Source organism: Pholcus phalangioides, unplaced genomic scaffold (genome assembly GCF_987345545.1).
Source record: "Pholcus phalangioides strain wild (caught in Gottingen) unplaced genomic scaffold, Ppha-v1.0 ptg000007l_1, whole genome shotgun sequence".
NCBI lineage: Eukaryota > Metazoa > Arthropoda > Arachnida > Araneae > Pholcidae > Pholcus > Pholcus phalangioides.
The window spans coordinates 44,444,006-44,462,858 of NW_028301600.1; the positions used below are offsets into that span (position 1 = coordinate 44,444,006).

The 18,853-nt window shown below is 35.2% G+C and overlaps 1 protein-coding gene across 1 annotated transcript in view; it reads left to right on the plus strand.

Annotated features, from left to right (window-relative positions):
• The window catches only part of Idua (alpha-L-iduronidase), a 45,275-nt gene extending 27,132 nt beyond the window's left edge, over positions 1–18,143 (plus strand). The window contains exons 10-16 of the mRNA XM_089233307.1: positions 3,095–3,158; positions 4,905–5,002; positions 10,162–10,289; positions 10,799–10,915; positions 12,529–12,599; positions 17,695–17,807; positions 17,942–18,143. Coding sequence (XP_089089433.1) covers positions 3,095–3,158; positions 4,905–5,002; positions 10,162–10,289; positions 10,799–10,915; positions 12,529–12,599; positions 17,695–17,807; positions 17,942–18,048 — 698 coding nt within the window. The 3' untranslated portion in view covers positions 18,049–18,143. The remainder of the gene's footprint in view (positions 1–3,094; positions 3,159–4,904; positions 5,003–10,161; positions 10,290–10,798; positions 10,916–12,528; positions 12,600–17,694; positions 17,808–17,941) is intronic.
• Positions 18,144–18,853: the final 710 nt, after the last annotated feature.

Sequence of the window (18,853 nt, forward strand, 5' to 3'; positions counted from 1 at the left end):
TTTGTGTACCCATGAGCGGATTAGAACTGCTGCAGGGGGTCGTGCGTTGCAAGATCGGCCCGTTAGTGTATACATGCCTTAATAAGAATTTGTAATAATGAAGAGTAATCACATCTCAAAATCTACAAAACTTACATAAAAGATTAAATTTTTTATCTAGGAAAATAAAAAAACACACTTTAGTTTTCCCTGCAATATCTGAGATCTGGAAATTTTCAAGGAAAATAATTGAGAGATTTTAATATCTGTGTTGTACTAGAAGAAAGTATAAAAAATTAATTCCTAGTTTACACATTTTTAGCTTTTATCAGGCATGAAACAATCATTTACTAGCACAGTTTGAGGCATTCAACCTTAAAAATTGTGAAAAATACTGACGCAAGTTAAATTAAAGTTACTGATTGATTTACAGTCAGTTGTTGTTTATACATTGTTGTATTTTGTTGTTATAATATTAATTGCATTGTATTATTCATGATATTATTGTTGTGTTGTAATATAAAGTGCCATTTTTATTCCTCATTTTTATGTGAATGAATAATTGAGGAATGAGTTATCCATGCTTCCATTATTTCTGATGAGGAAATTTGATTCAATATACGATCGATTCAAAAAACAAGCATGTTCATGGAATGAATTCAGCTTGCTAACGAAATTAAACTGTAAGTCAATTTAATTTGATCATTTTTGTCACACCACTGTCATTTTCTGCACACGAGGGCTAATTGTGTGCAGAAAATGACCATGGTGTGACAAAAATGATCAAATGAAATTGACTTACAGTTTAACTTCGTTAGCAAGCTGAATTCATTCCATGAACATGCTTGTTATTTGAATCGATCATATATTGAATCAAATTCACACTTGTAATTGTCAATGTGTAGGAGAAGTCTTCTCGTGGAAATATCTTGGTATCTACGTTGATTCTAATTTGAAATGGAAATCTCATGTTGAATTCCTCACGAAAAACTCAGATTTTTCTTGTATAAGTTTTACCATTTGCAAAGAATTGTTCATCACTTTCTTGCGCTCTGTTTATTATGCCTAGGTTCATTCATCATTACAATACGGTCGGTCTACTTACATGGGGCTGCAATTATAAGACTAACTTATTACCAATTATAACTATTCAATTCAAATTTCTCAAGTTTTTAGGATACTCAACTTCAAATGACATTTCTTTATATAATAAATATATCCTAAACCTATGACAACTTGTCTTCTATAAAGCAATAATTTTTCTGCACAAAAACAAAAATCTTTGCACACCCAAAATGAATGTTTCCTTGAGACGATCTCATGTGGGCTTTGAGATTCCCTCACATAGATAAAATATTTTTTGCAAACATTTTTTTTTTGTACATTGCTCCTAAAATTTATAACACTTTACCTACTGAATTGCAAAATATAATGTCGTTTCCTGCTTTTAAACAGCGGCTTCAACAATGCATTGCTAACATAACAAATATTGAAACTTATTTTAATACTCAGACAAACTTATACATTTTGATTGTGTTTGACCGAAGCGATTTCCTTATTTTTTTACAATTAAATTCCTGCCCGCCATCTCTATTTTTTATACTCAGTGCATGTATTTTCTTGATTTGCTGATATGTATATTTTTTCATGCATGCATTTCTTTTTTTATTTTTTTTATTCTCACGCTTTTAACATAGCAATACTAATTTCACTACTGACTTTTAGTTTTAGCTTCATTGTATTTAGTCAGTATGGGTAACCAAGTTACCCCTTGTCAACTCATATGTAACTCAGTGTATCAAAAATTGCTTCAGTCTGTAACATGTTGTGCATATATTTTTTCCCCTTTCTTTGTATAAGTGAAAGTGAATTAAAAAAGATTTGAATTTCCTCATCGGAAATAATGGAAACATGGATAACCCATTCCTCAATTATTCATTTGCATAAAAATGACGAATAAAAATGACAATTAATATTACAACACTATTAATTAAAATAATATCATGAATAATACAATGCAATTAATAATATAACAAAATACAACAACGCCATAAATGAACATACAGTACAATAATGTGTTTACACATTAACTTACTCTGAAAGATAAGAGAGGACCACCATTCAAGATAATTTACAGACTTACTGTTGTCTGCAAACTTATTTTTTTGTGTGATTTTGAAAAAAGAGCTTACCCAATGACACTTGCTTTTGACTCTTAAGATTTCTTGCAAATTAATAATAATAATAATAATTTATTGGAAAAAAGAGAGAAAATGTAATATATATATATACAATATTGTACACAAGGGATCGCTTGATCCATCCAGAGTATACAAACATAAATATTTCTGTGGTGGGAAACATTTTCATATAATAACAAGTGCAAACAAAATATACAAACAGACACAAATATTACAGAGGCCTTGGTGTGACAACATTGTATATTGGGGGCTAAGAAGTACCTTTCTATTGTAGTAAAAGATTAATATAATTAGTTATTAGTTTGAAAGCTCTTAATTCTTTTCATATTTTATTTCATTTGGCGGATTATTAAAATATAATAGAGACAAATATATGAATTTCTTTTGGGTTAATGTTTTTTAGGTTGTAAAATATTAGATTGAAAACCTCGAAGAAGACATGTTTGTTGGGCATTGCCTGATTTCAAAATTAGAAATCACATTGTCGTTGGTGTTCAAACTGCCACACAATTGCCATAATCTGCCACAATTTCTGCTCTGTGCATTGATACACAGCAAATTTTTCTATAAAGTACTATTCCTATGACTTAGTTTGTAACTTGTTCAGATGTGAAAAAAAGGCATTATTTACATGGTGCCCTAATACAGAAGGTTTTCAAAATAAAGTTTTTATTTTGTAAGTTTAGGTGCAACCGAATGGGTAATGTGTGGGTAGTTTTATATATATAAGTATATTTATTGACACCACAAAAGTAAAAAAAATATATATTTTTTAATTTCTCTCATCAGTGTAATTTCACTTAAATGGTTGATTATTTCCATTTAAACTAAGTTAACATTTCTGGCTTGATTAAGTGCATAGAAAAAATGTTGGTAACATTTTACCAATATAAATTTTTGTGATTTTATTTTAGGTGATGGCAAAGAAGAAGAGTCTGCAGCATTTGGAGCTTTTGCTACCACATGTAAAAATAATAGGTAAAAATATTATAAGCACTATTTGTCTATTTCCATAGATTTTAAATATTGTTACTCATCCATATTATTAATCCTACCCTAACACGGTGATTCAAAACTTTTGGTGCTAACTTCAAGGGGTGATAACAAGCACATTTTTCATCATAGAATAAGTGGTCAACTGTGCAAACGCTGGAATAAGAAACAGTAATGACATTTTGATGACACTGATTTTGGTAACAAGATTTAGTAGAGCTTTTATGAGAGTCATGCTCACTTTGCCCAGGAGATGGCCCCACGGTCGAGTAAGGAGAGATCGAGTGAGGGCAGAGGCGTATTTACAGTTTTACAGGGAGAGGGGCTAAGTGGCAAATGGTGGCATGTTTGGGAAGAATTTAAGGAATGAATGGTGAAAAAAAAAGTAGAATGGAAAAACGGCAGAAAAACCACAAATCTTCCTCTGCAAAAAGAGAGCTAGATCGGTGAGTGACCAAAAGAGTTACACTAGCAATTGTGCAGGAATGTGAGTGAGTAAAGAGTAGCCTTAAGAATGTGCAAGCATCGAGAGTGACAAAAAGAGTGCTATAAAGAATGTGAACACATGTGAGTACCTAGAGTGTGTAGGGATTGAGTGACCTACGGTATGCAAGCATGTGAGTAACCAAAAGAGTGCCAAGAAAGTGGGAAGCATAGTAGTGACAGAAAGAGCGATCTAAAGAGTGTGAGGAACCAGGTCAGCGGGCAATAAAAAGAGTGACCTACAGAGTGTGTGTAAGCATAGGAGTAACCTAGAGATCATGGGACCAGGTTAGTGAGCAACCAACGGTGACTTTTAGAGTGTGAAAACATGTGATTGACCAAAAGGGTGACTTGCAAGCAGAGGCATATTAACGTGGGGGGGGGGAAGCTAAGGGGGCTTTAACCCAGGGTGATAAGTTTGAAGGGGTGGCAAATTTGCTGAATGAGGGGTTAAGGAAATTGGATTAGAATGGGAGAAAGGGTGACAAAATTTGTATATCCCACACAGGTGGCGAAACCAGAAATCCACCTCTTGGAAGGGCTGAACATGCATTAAGTCTATTTTTTTGGAGTATAAATCTGTTGAAGTAGAAATTTATTGTTTATTCCCTTAAGCAGGTGCAAAGGGAAGAGTATTCTATTAAGAAATCAACTTTACAAAATACCTGTTCTTGTCAATGTTAAAATAAGGGACCTTTAAAGAGGTAAGGGCCAATGCTGCTCAAAGGGTTACAAGATTCCACATTTCAATCATCCACTGTGAAAACAGGTCCGCTTAATCATAAGTTAGAATACCCTCATCAGGGCCGTCTTAAGAGCATCATGGGCCTCCAGGCCAAGTGATTTTTCTGAAGCCCTACCTGGAAAATTCTCGAAAAATTCAACTACCTCTCATTTTTCTGAGGCCCCCGGGCCGTGTCCGGGTGGGCCCATGTGTTAAGACAGCACTGACCCCCATGTATCCTTTGATGGTTGTTGACACATCTGGCAGCAAATCAGTCAAGATAAATGCGGTGCTTGGTTCTGGTGAAGTGCTGTTATAAGCTCTCCCAAACCACCCTTTGCCATTATATCATTACCATTCAATCACACAAAATACTTAATTAGGTGTGTTTTATTTCTCCTCCCCCTTAATGTTTGTACCTCGAGTTTTTAATCACCATGAATGTTTTTGTCTTGTATTAATGCTTCAGGAAATTGTAAAAAAAATTGTATCTATTCTATTTTCTTTCTTTTCTTGTACTGCAGGAATCAAATAACTGTTATTTTATACAATAGCGATGATGAAAATTACAGTTCTGGCATTGCACAAATCAGGATAGATCTCTATCACCAATATTTCAACAGTGAGTATATTTTTTCTGTTGTCTGTGATATACACTCATGTCCATGGATGGTGATACAGAGGCCAGGGGAAGCAATCCTTTCCTCCCTCCCCCAGCATTAGTAATGCTGGCCCTCGCTGAGTTGAAAAAAACTCATCAAACTAAAATGAGAACTAAATGAGCAGCACTCTTCCCTATTTCCTGAAAAACTTGGCAAAGTATTCTCCAGCAATTTCACTGTTGCAGGTTGAGCTACCCGGTTATCTTCTGATTTAATTTTTATTTTTGAAACTAAGCATTTGTACTTCTAGTGTGTTTGCGTTTTCCTTCATCTCCTCAATCTGCTCGAAGGCATCATCTAGTTGTTTGTATGCTGGCAAAGCTGTGCATCCCTCAAGCAGTTCCTTGATGCTTGTTTGAATGTCATCGATTTTATCCAATTATTGTAAAAGCACAACACCAGTTTCTCTGCTCTGTTCATCAATGTTCTCAGATTGGGCCTTTGTAATCATTTTGTGATCACACCATGAGTGCGAATGATTATTATCTGATCCACCCTAATTTCTCTGGCGAAGATATTGGCTTAAATGTTCTTTACTCTGCTTTGTCAAGTGGACTGTATGATGAAATTTTCACTCATAGCAAAAAATTAACAAACTTAACACACTTTAATTTTGCTACTAAGCATACATCTCAAGAGCGACAAAAAACCTGTGCTGCTTCTCTTGTTGCTCAGGTAGCAACTCCCTTCTTCTCCCACACAGTGGGAGGGTTTTGTAGCATGATGCAGCTTGGCAGTCTTAACATGTTCTGAGAGCCCTTCAAGTCTATCTATCTTTGCTCCTGCTCATGTCCAGATGCCCCAGCCTGGGCATCTGGTATTAATCTTATTATAATAAATATATGTTTATTAAGGCATATATTTTGGTTTTTTGGGTAGCATAACCCAAATACAAAATGCACAATATGGCAACCCTTCCCAAGCGATACATAAAAAATGCTTTATTAATTCTGTTGCTCACTAAAGGAAGAGATATGCAAACAGAAAACTAGCAATGAGAAATACAAGAAATAATAAACAAAAAATACTAAGGTTGAGCAGAAATATATAATGAAGGATAGTCAATAATAAAAATATGTTCTCATCACATCTTGATAACATCATGTTCCCATCACGTAATTAAACAGTAAAATACTCATCTAAGACACTTAAATAAGTAGCATCAAAATTGAAAGATAACATATCATGTGTTCACAAAAGAGTTATGAATATATTATAAACAGAAATTGCCACAACTCGTTGTATAGTAATGATACAAAAATAATAAAGGTGACAGAGAGAGAGGAACTCATACAAATCCATCAACTCATACAAATTCATACAACACAAATATACCAAATACAGAAGGACAGAAGGACCTCCTGTATTTGGACATAAACAAGACTGTCATACATTCCATACCACTCCATGCCAAACATACCATGTATTCACAAAAGAATTGCAAATATATATGCATAAAAATTATGAAAGTTCAAAATGTGCAACATTGATACAAAAACAACAACAAACACATCAAAACATGCGAATTTTCATACTGTAGGTCTGCACACACATATACCAAATATGCAAAAAACCCTACAAAATCAAAACTACTGTGAGACGATTCCCCTCAAAAGCAAAAACAAAAACATGTGCTGCTAAACAGCAAAAGAACAGCCCCAATACACAAATGTCGAAAACAAAATAAATACATCATGCACACTAATCAAAAGTTTTGCAAAAACCACACCAAAGAAAAACAAACAAAAACAGCATGAAACACACAGAAAATATAAGATACTACATCACCAAAAATGTCTGATATAGAGACAACCAATATGTTGAGAATCTAATTTCTTTGAGATCAAAAATTTGCTCTATTGAACATGTGGAATAGAGCAATACCACCTTTCAAAATCTGGGTTGATAGCACTATCAAGTCAATTTCTTTTATGGTCTTATTGTACATTAATTGTTCCAGACATCTCACTCCAAACATCCGCCAGTTCATCACTGCAGACAAGCATATAATGAAATCGACTCTATATAAACTCATCACAGTTTCCTAAAATGAGCCATTATCACTGTAATAAGATACGTTACAGTGATGGGCATGCTTCAGGTCAACAGAATCGCTTTTGACCTGTGTGTCAATCACAAATGCCATTTTCCCTCTGCAATCTGTGACAATCAAACCAGGCTTGCTGAGACGTGGCCATGAAGTTCAATGACCACTTCTTTATTGATGTTGTTGGAGTTTGCTCATGCTTATATATGATACCACAAAATCATGCATCTTTGTTCGCTGTCCTCAGATGCAAAAACACCCCCGGAGGACATGAGCTTTAGTTTTAGCCATGACACATCCCATACAGTATTAGTCTTGTCGACCCCTTGCCAGTCTGGAAACAGTCAGAGGTATTGATGAGAACCCTGTGGATACAGACCAGACACAAATCTTGAGGGGTTATCTACCCATGAGTGCTGACCATTAACATGCCCAGAATCACATAAGCCAGCACCATCAACTGAACAATATAGGTTGGCAGTATAGATTTTATGAACATCACCCAAGGAGTTCAGGCATCTGCCATTCCAATTGAACTAACGTTTGTTTCTTGTCATGTACTCTCTCCAGAAGTCACCAATAGGTGAATCTCTATCCTGGTCTGATCAGAATTCCCAGACCACTGCCCTTTACATGTGAATAAAAATATCTGAGAGTAATGTCATGTGGAAGAAATTGCCACTTCCGCACCAAAGATGTTATTATGCAGTCAATTTTTTGGAGAGCACATATTTTTACTCCTCTCAGGATGAGGTGATGAGAACAACTTTGAGAGGGAAGATTCTCATTTGTGGCTTCAGATGCGAAAGTCTGTCTAACATGGATCTCATGTCAGATTTAACCAGATATAGTGTGTACATACCCTATGGGTAAACTTAACACCCAGATATCAGAAGGCTTCGTCACATAAATTACAATCTTTGGCATTGGACCTGCTTAAGTTTGTCTTGCTTAAGACCTCATCTTGTATAGGCCTCTAGGCGCAAGGGCATCAGAAGTGTTTCAAACCTGTGGGTGCTCGTCTTGAGTTCCATGTAGGAAATTTCGATTTCCGAATTAATTATGTGGTTGCCAAATCCATTCTACAAACTTCTGTGAGTGCTCAAGCACCTACAGCACCCCCGGCTCTGACACCACTGTCTAGGCAAACAATATTGTATAAATAAATAAATCGTTGGGACCATACAATATAAATGCATTGAGCTTAAAGTGTTTCAACACAGAAAATAAAATTGTGACTCTGAAAATAAGACTTCTTGAAGGAAAATTTTTTAAATTGGGGATTTGGAAGTAAGATTCACTGCATTATTTATTTATATTATTAATTAATATTTTTATTGAATTATTATTTATCTTTTATGCTACAAATTGTATGTACCCATGAAAAAGACTGTTCTGAACCCCCTCTTACAGATCCTGACCTAGGGATCTAGTTCAAAAATCAGGCAGATCCTACATGTCATCTATGACATCTTGTTATAAAGAATTATATTCATCTATGAATATAATATATGCATATCCTTGGCAGCTGTCAGAAGCCTTATTCTGCCTCTTGCACAGTAGAAAGGCACATTTCTTTCATTTTGTGGTGTGTAGGGGAATTAGAAGGCATTTGTTGCGCAAATCACCACAGCACAAGCAAAAATCCTTGGCATGAAATTGGAGAGCCTGAGTTTTCCTTGAAAAGTATGCAAGCATTGAGTGTGGCAATGCCAAGGACATTGAACAGGCCACCTGCAAGTTCCACATCTTATTGTGTCTTCAGCATCTTGTACACTACATCTATGGCACATTTAGTGCTATTGTAATAAGTGACAGTGTTCAGCTTTTTCTTTGCATTGTCATCTGCAGACGCATCTGTGGGTATGGTGCTAAGAATTATGACATTCTTTTTGCTCTTGCACCTATATATCGTGTGTTATTTACATTTCTCAGTGCAACAGGACAATATTGTGGTGTTGAAGTGTCACGTGCAATTGTTGTTTTCTTCACAGAAAGTTAATCTACAAGTTTCACAGAAGTAAAATAGTTATCAGAGTTGTGATGGTGCATTTATACTTTAGATGTGGTTGTAGTAATACCACACTCTCCCAAAGTTGTGCATTGATTGGTCTGTCTTTATCTTTGCCCAAATATGGATAGCCATTCAAGACATATTTGTGGATTTCATAACAGTTGCTAACCAGAACTTGATGCCAAACTTGTCTTGATTATTTGCTATGTATTGGATAAATCTGCATCATTATTTACGTGGCAGAAATTGCTCATTAGTGGTTATTTTTGGTTCAGGACTATGTGCTCATAACAAGTTCCTGTCAGCTTGTATCAAATGTCTGAAGCGAGAGCAAATCTATTGATAACCAGGCTCTCTAAGTCTAAGATACCGCATGATTTCACAATACCGATTGTGTGACATTGTTTTTTTTAACACAGGGGTCCTCAATACTTGTTTCACAAATCATCTACAAAAATATTTACTTTAAAATCTGTCATTTTTCTTATGGGGGTCATTTTGACCCCTGCTGGCTGTTCTGGGTATTTCTATGATTATTTATTTTAATAATTAACACACAAGGAAATATAAAAATTTGTCATAGTATGGCTTGAAGTATTTTAAGAAAAGTAAGACAATATCAGTTTTTCAACGTTCGTTGAGATAATGCAGGGGAAATTGGAAAAAGGGTAAAATTGTTCCCATCACTTTTCTAAATTTAAAGATTAGTGGTATACTGTTTTTTTTAAAAATTCTTAGTGAGTTCATAAACAATCATGACTAACTTTACTGCTGAGTAAATAGTTCTTGCAGATTTTCTGTAAAATAGCTTATTTGTATATGATATATTGAGAGTTCTAAAAAATTTTCTCATTTGCTGTTAAAGTTTATAATGTGTATATTAATATTTTTATGTGTATATTAATATTTTTATGTGTATATTAATATTTTTATGTGTATATTAATATTTTTATGTGTATTATTAATAGTTTTTTTGGTATCAAATTATGTGTGTTTTCTGATTTTGATTTATGTGATGTGTAATAACTTTCTTTGTTTTTCTGTTCTTTTCTTTCAAGACTCGGATATTAGGTGGGCAATTTATCAAGTAAACAATGTACAAACTAATCCTTTTAATGTATGGAGAAAAATGGGAAGTCCAGTTTTTCCTACTTACAAAGAGTTTAAATATATTAAAGAGGAAGAAGTAAGAGATTTTTATAATGTTGTATACTCTTATGTATTGTATATGGTTATTTACATGGGCAGAGATAAAAGAGTCATAGGGATAGAGAAACCCTTCCCATCATCAATGATAGAGGTGACTGATTTAATTTACATGCAGAGGTGCCAACATGATGAAAACATTGGGAGGACTTGGTTGCCTAAGTTGCTGGTCATCCCGTATACACAGGAAAGAGGAGGGTACATTTTATTGTTTTTCCTAAATTATTGGGGGGCTCAGCCCCCCCCATAAAAAATTTATTGGGGGGATGAAATGGCCTTCACCCCTAGGTTCTAGTGCCTATGTTTACATGTGTATATATATTATGTACTGACATCATCATCTTTCCTCATCACCATAGTCCTTCAAGTCTATCACTGCTATGCCTATCTATGAAATTGATAGGTTCATAAATACTTATTTGATTTCGAAATGTATAAGCTTAACATTTTTTTGTAATCAGATCTTTAAATCATCTATTCCATTACTAGGAACCATATTTGGATGTCTTCAAAGTTGGAAAACTACCTGAAACGATTGATATAAAATTGCTGAAACCAGGTGTTAGTGTTATAGAAATATGTGCAAAGAAGTCATCTCCTTTTATGGTAATTGTACAAATTTCAGAATAATAAATTCAATTCATTAGCATTCATATTAAAGCTCTGAAATATATTCATGCTAAACATATAATCAAATGCAAGAGTTAACGGTTGATCTTTGATTTCTGGATCCTATTGAAAATATGCATATATATATCATATTTTTACAAAATGTCTTGCCAAATGAATGCATTTCTTTTGCAGTTACTTTCTGCTATTTAAAAATTCAAGAATTTTTTTTTCTAACATTTGAAAATTTTAAAAGACTTAGTACTTATATAAAAGATTTTTATAATGTGAAGAAAAAGTGAATTTCATGTACAAAAACAAACAAAAAGTATTAAAAACAACAGCTGGATGTGTGTTGAAACTGTATGAAATTCCTTTTTTCCTGCAGTTAACAAATGACAAAATGAGGAAAAAATGGTAAAAAAAAACATAGTGAGTAATCCCCCCCCCCCATATGGGTTTTTTTTTTTGCTTTTTTCCTATCTTTTGTTAGCTACTTGAGAAGGAATTTCATGGCTTTTTTCGAAACACATCCAGCTGTAGTTTTCATCACATTTTTGGTTTACTTACATAGGTATTCTTATGTCTGTGATTTCAACCGAAAGGTAATTCATTTCTACTTCAAAAAGTATTGATTGATTTGCCCTGCTGTCACAGAGTGTCATGTTTTCTGTGGTTTTCTAACTTTCAGACATCAGTTTGAACTAGCTTTTTTTTTTTTAGAAAACTCTCTATACAGAGATCAACAGACTCATAAGACAAAAAAATTAAAATCAATAAAAATTCACTTATTTTCTAATTTTTCACTTCCAATTCAGCAGATTGATGTAGATAGTGAAATAGATGTACATAAATTGTGTTTCTGTGTACACTGGAGCATTTTGGCCATTTAAAACTTAAAGCAAGCAAGCATTTGCTACAGAACCTGGGGCCTTAGTTTGAATGCAGCAACGTGCCCTGGGGAAGGAGTGAATTAGTTGAGAGTAAAGGTCATGCAATGACTACTACCAATACAAATACAACACCACAACAGACAAAATGCCCAACGAGGTGGCTGATAAAACCACACATTCATCTCGTCCATATTTCTCTGTAGAACTTCTAATTAATTAGTACATGTTGGAATGCGCATGCCCATGTTGTAAACCTAATGTCAAGTAAAACCACACATGCACCTCATCCATATTTCTCTGTATAACTTCTAATTAATTAGTACATGCTACAATGTGCATGCCCATGTTGTACACCTCATGTCAAGTTTGTTTCTGTGTAATACTTTTTACAGTGCTGCCATCTAATTTTCAAACTATGAGTGATGTGTAATGATTGAAGATTTGTAACATTGTAGGCTTGTTGCTCTCTTTGGCAACACTTTTTAATGGGGAGATCAGCTCTCACATTTGCAGCTCAAAGAGTGATAGTAAGTTGCATATTTTATGGGGGAGGAACAGAACCAGTGTTTTCAATATCATTTTTTGCTCTTGGCATGCCTGACTCAGGTGGGTTCACAAGTTAAGCTGATCTGGTACATTTGTGATTTTTTTTATTTTTTGGATATATAGATTTTTATTTTAAAAATCATAAAATATTAATCACTTTTTCTATCTCAGGTAAAACATTTACGTGTTTGGAAGATAAGTGACAGCTCTGTACAGGTTGTGTGGAAGGATACTGAAAACAGGTTAGTTGGGTCATTCATATTGGAGGAAAAATTCATAAGTCTCTTGATGATGCTCAGTATTGGAAACTGTATAGAAGTTATGAACATATCACTATATTCATAATTGCATGATAAGTTCCTTAACTTGGAGTGCAAAATTTTGGTACAGGTATCCCTCGCTTTACGCGGTTTTGCTTTACACGATTTTGCTATAACATGATTTTTAAATGTTGATTTTAGGAATTCCAACCTGAAAAATTAAGCTTGAAGTTAAATACTGGAAATGCGCTTGCAAATTGAAGATATATAACATAGTTGAAACCTTTGATGACAAAATACTTTGAATTTGATGATGCAGTTGAGACAAATATGAGTGATTCTCTGATAAAACTCACCAGATCTCACCGATGGTGAGATCAACCTTTATTAACACATTGGATCAACCTTTGGTAACACATTGACAATGTCATGAGAAATTTAATCGAAAAAAGCAGTTCAAGTGAAACTAGAATTTTCATATTTGCGAGAAATATGCAAAATTTGCTGGTTTTGCTACTAAAGTTTATATAAAGAAACAAAGATTGCTGCTTGTCAGCTGACTCTCAACTGTTTCATTAAAAAGAGTTATCAGCCTATCATACCAGGCTCTTCAGGAAAAAAAATCCTCACTCACTAGAATCAATCACAAGTAGTGAAGACAGGAAAAGTATTAATTGAATTTATTCCTATTGCCTATTATTCACGGGATTTATTCATAAGTTTGAATTACTAATTCATTTAAAAAAAAGTTCTGTTGCTGTTAGGTTCAACTTTTTTAATCCTTCTGTGAAGAAAATCAACCTCCTATCCCTCTTTCCCATGTTAAATTCAACTCACTTTACACGATTTCACCTTACTTTTGTAGAACCAATTAATTGCGCAAAGCGAGGGACCCCTGTATATAGAAGCAGCTGCGCTGGTCCAGGGCGAAGTTTCAGAGGAGATAACATAGGAGGAGGGAAAGTAGTATGGTGACTATTTTATGAGAAAATGCATGGCCCTCTGCAAGGGTGGGGCCGACAGCAGGGCCACGTTAAGAGCATCATGGGCCCTCGAGCCAAGTGATTCTTCAGAGGCCCTACTTGGCAAATTCTCAAAAATTTCAACCGGTTTTCATTTGTGTGAGGCCCCCGGGCTGTGCCGGGTGGGCCCATGTGTTAACAGGGCACTGGCTGACAGGGCTCCAGCTGTGGGGCAGAGAATTAGAATTTGTCACTCTGAACTGGCAAGACTATAGCAAGGGGGAAGAGAGTGTGTGTGTTCATGGAATTCTGTCCTGAAATGTTAGAAAATGGCTGATTAATGGTTGTACATTTATTACACGAATGATATATGGAATAATGTGGTTAAGTCTATTGTGCTATCACTTTGGTCCTCCCCCTAAAATACCAGTTCATTCTCTCCTGTTCAAAAAATTGTCTGGGTCTGGCCTGATGGCTGTGTGCTCATTTAGTTTCCTGTGTAAATATATGCCTCTGATTGGAACATCATTTTGGTTTGCTAAGGGGTCATTCAAGTATTACGTCAGCATCTGGGGGGGGGGGAGGGAGTTTCGGATTTGCTGACTTTTGATGACGGGGGGGGGGGTTTAAAGTTGCTTACGTCATCAACCACCCCTTTTTGAAGATATGAAATATTCTAAGCTGCTGATGAAAAATTTTGCTGACGGGGGGGGGGGGGGGGGATGGTTCAGTGTTTTGCTGACTTTTGCTGACAAGGGGAGGAAGGGGGTCAAAAATGGTTGAAAATCTGCTTACGTAATACTTCAATGGTCCCTAATGCAATTTCAAATTATTGAGTATAAAAATACATTTATGATGGCTAGGGATTTTTTTGGCCAGAATGTATTGGGATAAACTTTTAGGACTTTAATGGTCCCAGTAACATCTTAATGGATGAGCCAACAGAGTTCTGGTCCATAACCCCAAATAAGTAAAGACTTACATTAACCCCTTGAAGGGAAGAAATTTTTCAAAACCCATAGAAAACAATGTAAACAGGTGGTCTCACTATGGGGCCACTGTACCAGAAACGGTTTTTCTGTGTACTTATGATACTTTGTAGAGACCTGTATATTTGGGTGGAACGAATTTTTTTTTTTTTTCGAAATTGCCATTGTAATAGAATTTAAAATATGCCTTTATGTGAGGAAATGCCATTCCTAATTTTTTTCCCCAAAATTCAAACTTCTTGAGGTTCCTCATCGCCCCTAAAGTTTTATGCACGTGTGGAATTCTGTAACATGACATTATGGAGGAAAGTACCCCTTAACTAAGAGGGTGTATAACAGTCAAAATGACGACCAGAAGCTTTCATCGTTGTGACATTTTAGGTTATCCCCTAAAGAGTTGGATTCGCGGGTCTTGCCCACCTATGACGATGTTATGCTTTGTTATTTGCTAACTCAACGCAATATGAAGGCACAAAAATCAAGAAAAGATCCAGCTATTGCAGACATTCTTAAAATTATCCTGCCAAAGATTTGGAAAACTGCTTCAATTCCTACAGTTTCTCACCAATGGATATGCAACATTTTCAAAGACTTTTACTGTAAATACAAGAATCTTCAGAAAAATATGAAAGCAAGGAAAGTTTCTCAAACTTTTAAGTTGAACTTGAAATCTTTTCAATGCGAAACACCGAAATTGTTTGACATTGCAGCATGCAAATGTGATTTTGAAGACTGTAAGTGTGACAAGTTGAGAAAGGTCCCAAATTTAGAGCAAGATTTCTTGCAAGATCAAAGAAGTACACGCAAGATGGTGATTGGTAGAGTAATGCCCTAACAATGAAGAAATTGAAAAACAATGAATTAAGAAAATTAAAATGGTATTCCGTTTGAAGTCCTCTCAAGAAGAAATGATGGAAACGAGTTCATCAACCACTGAAAATTCATCTATATCCAACGATTCAGAGGAAAGTGACCTATATGAGCCAAAACACAGTTCGCTGTTGAAGTTAGCATATTTCCATCTACCAGTACCTGAAGCTGGTCCATCAATCGGTGCCGAAGCAAGTATTTCATTTGCTTTTGAAGTTCTACCATCATCCTCATAGATGAGAACTAAATTGCCAAATGTTGCTCTTGCTTGTGATAGAACTGGTGTGTCTGATCGATCAGCTGCAATTATTGCGAATACTGTGCTGGAAGATGTTGGGTTATTGGCGAAAGAGAAGCCAAATATGACAATAGACCGGATGAAAATAAAGCATGAAAGAGCATCACAGAGAATTCTTTTGCAAGATAAAATTCCTAGAACAAATGTGCGAGGAATATATTTTGATGGTCGAAAGACAAAACCTTAGCTAATGTCAAAGAAGGTGATTCTTTCCATAGAAAAACTATATCTGAAGAACACATAACTATATTCAGGAACCCTCAGTCAATTTACCTCGGTCACACAACACCAAGAAGCAGTAGAGCAAGGGATCTGTCATCAATCCTAGACGTTTCGAATCAAGATTTTGATATGAAAGAATTGATGGCAATCAGATGCGACGGGACTGTTACCAATACTGGTTATAAAAATGGTGTTATCAGATTAATAATAGAGAAAGAAATAGGCCATCCCTTGCAATGGCTTATATGTCTTTTTCACTTCAATGAGTTACCTCTAAGACATCTTGTGAAGCATCTAGATCATAGTTTCCCAAACTTTTCATTCCATCGCCCCCTTCTTCAGAATTTTTTCCTCTCATCGTCCCCCGACTCAAGTAAACCCATAGGATCCTATGTTAAATCCGTAGCTTCTATCGCCCCCTTGGACCATTCCATCGCCCACCAGGGGGCGATATTGCCCACTTTGGCAAACACTGATCTAGATGGATGTTCCATCAGTCCACACAGGCTTCAGGGTGATATCGGAAAAGTTTGGAAAATTGTGAAAGATTATCTATTGTGAAGTTTAATCCAATCTCTAATAACCTTTCGATAATGGACAGTGACAACAGTGATTTAAGTGCAGATCAGAGATATCTTGTGGAAATAGTACGGGCAAAGAACTGGGAATCAAGAGAATTCTAAAAATTAGAAATGAAGGATTATGAGAAGCAGAAATCCATACATTCCATGTTCCGAAAATAAACTTTTCTGCTAAGCACAATTCGGAACTAATTGCATGTGATCAAAAGTGCAAGTGACTGAACCACCTATTATAAAAAATCAGGAAATAGACCCACAAAAATTATCTGAACCTGCTTTTCCATTTATTCCGTGTCACATACGAGCAGTTGAAAGGTGCGTACTACTCGTAACTGGAGCCTCTCTTGCTGTATCAACAACCAAGAGTCGTGAAGACTTCATTCAAGCCAGAATAAGATCAAGGAGTACTCTTCCATCGTTTGAAAAAAAAAAACGGACTATTTTGCAAAAAAGTGAAATGTAATAACAGTGTGATAACAGAGGAAGCAATAGAGGCATTCTCTCCTGAACACCTATAACGTCAAACTATGTTTTTTTTGTTTTTATAATTTGGAACATGGTTATAGTTTTGTACCCACCCACCAAAAGGGTTTTTATATATATATATTCTTTTTTCTCAATCTTTAGGGGCCGTGAGGAACCTCAAGATATTAAAATATTTTTCTAGATTTTGGTATAACTTCTTATATACAACGTTGAAAGGCATCTTTTGAATATTAAGGCAACATCAATTTTCAAAAAAAGTGAAAAAACCCTACTGTATATATTAATACAATGCGCAGATAACTGGAGATGAATTTTTGAAAGGAAAATTCTACACACTCTGCAGGAATCAAACCACAGTACCATCGCAATCTGGGTTGACAGAAGCACTAATATAATTGCTTCCCTAGTGTAGTGGTCTAGCTTTTTGACCCAAATTGTAAGGAGACAGTGATTCGATCCCCAGCAGAGGAGGATTTTTTTTCCTTTCAAAAGTTCATATCCCCATTGCATCTGTGCTTTACAAGAATAGCAGAGAGTGACATCACCCACATCATCTAGTTGTGTATTGTTTTTGCACTGTAGTACTGTAAATATATATTTTTTGTAATTACATAAAGTTTTAATTTGTTCAGCAGCGTTAATATTTAATTTTTTGTGTTATTAATGTAGATGCATATACACCTACATTATTGAATACAGCTATTCAATTGATGGTCCATATGAGATCTTGAATCATCAAATTGTAAACTTTCCATCGTTTTGGCATGCACTTGTTGAGACTAGTAAGTCAATCTTGAGTTCATGAATGCGTTAATTTGTTTCTGACATTAGTTTGTAATTAGATAATCTATCATTGAATTTTTGAGATGAAATTGAGTTACTGCCAAGTTCTTTTAATAAATCATTTTATTTTTAGGTGATGATAATCGTACGATAGAAGGCTTCTACAGAGTTCAAGTACTGAATTACTGGAAAGAATCTGGGCCATACACGGTTCCTGTGAAATGCTGTCACAATTTGTGATTTTCATTTTTCCATGAGGTTCATATATCAAGTGTGCAAAACTTTGTCACTTGAACCTTTTGGCTTTTATTAATAAAAAATCATTTTTGAGTTAAGTTCTCAAAATTATTAATTTACAGGTGATTTACTAAGATTTTTACATTGAGATTTACTAAGATTAATAGTTTGAGATCATGGCCCCCCCCCCCCCGCACAAGTGTGGGGCTGACAGGGCCCCCGGACGATTCTCATCATTTTTTTTTCTTCTTTCGCACTCATCATTCACTATAAAGAGGTAAAGTTTGACCAGTGTGTGGGGGGGGGGGTATGTCAAAGATCCCAGCCTAGGGTGCCCTGCCCTGCTGCAAGATGTGGGGGCCATGATTGAGATTTTACTCAAAATTGATTTTTTTTCCAATTAAAACAACCTCTATATAGCGGTAAATATTTAATATTTGTAAAACTAATATTACAGAAATTTTATAAATCCGGTTATATATTATGCATAATCATCGGCATAGAATTACCAACCATTTCTGTAAGTTCAATAAATTTTGTTTTTCACATTTACCGCAATCCCCATTAGAAAAATATGATAAGGGGGGTGTTGGGGGTTCAACCTCCCCAACCAATATTATAGAATTTTTTGCGGTAAAAAATGCAGTAGAAAAACCCTACTGATGGAAAGAATAATCGAACCCCTTTCCCTTGCCTTTGAGAAAATCCTGCATACGCCTGCTATGAATCTCTTGAATGTTAATTTTACTTTTCATCATGAAACTGGTGTAACAATTAATCAACCAGCTGATTTAGAAATTTGAGGTTA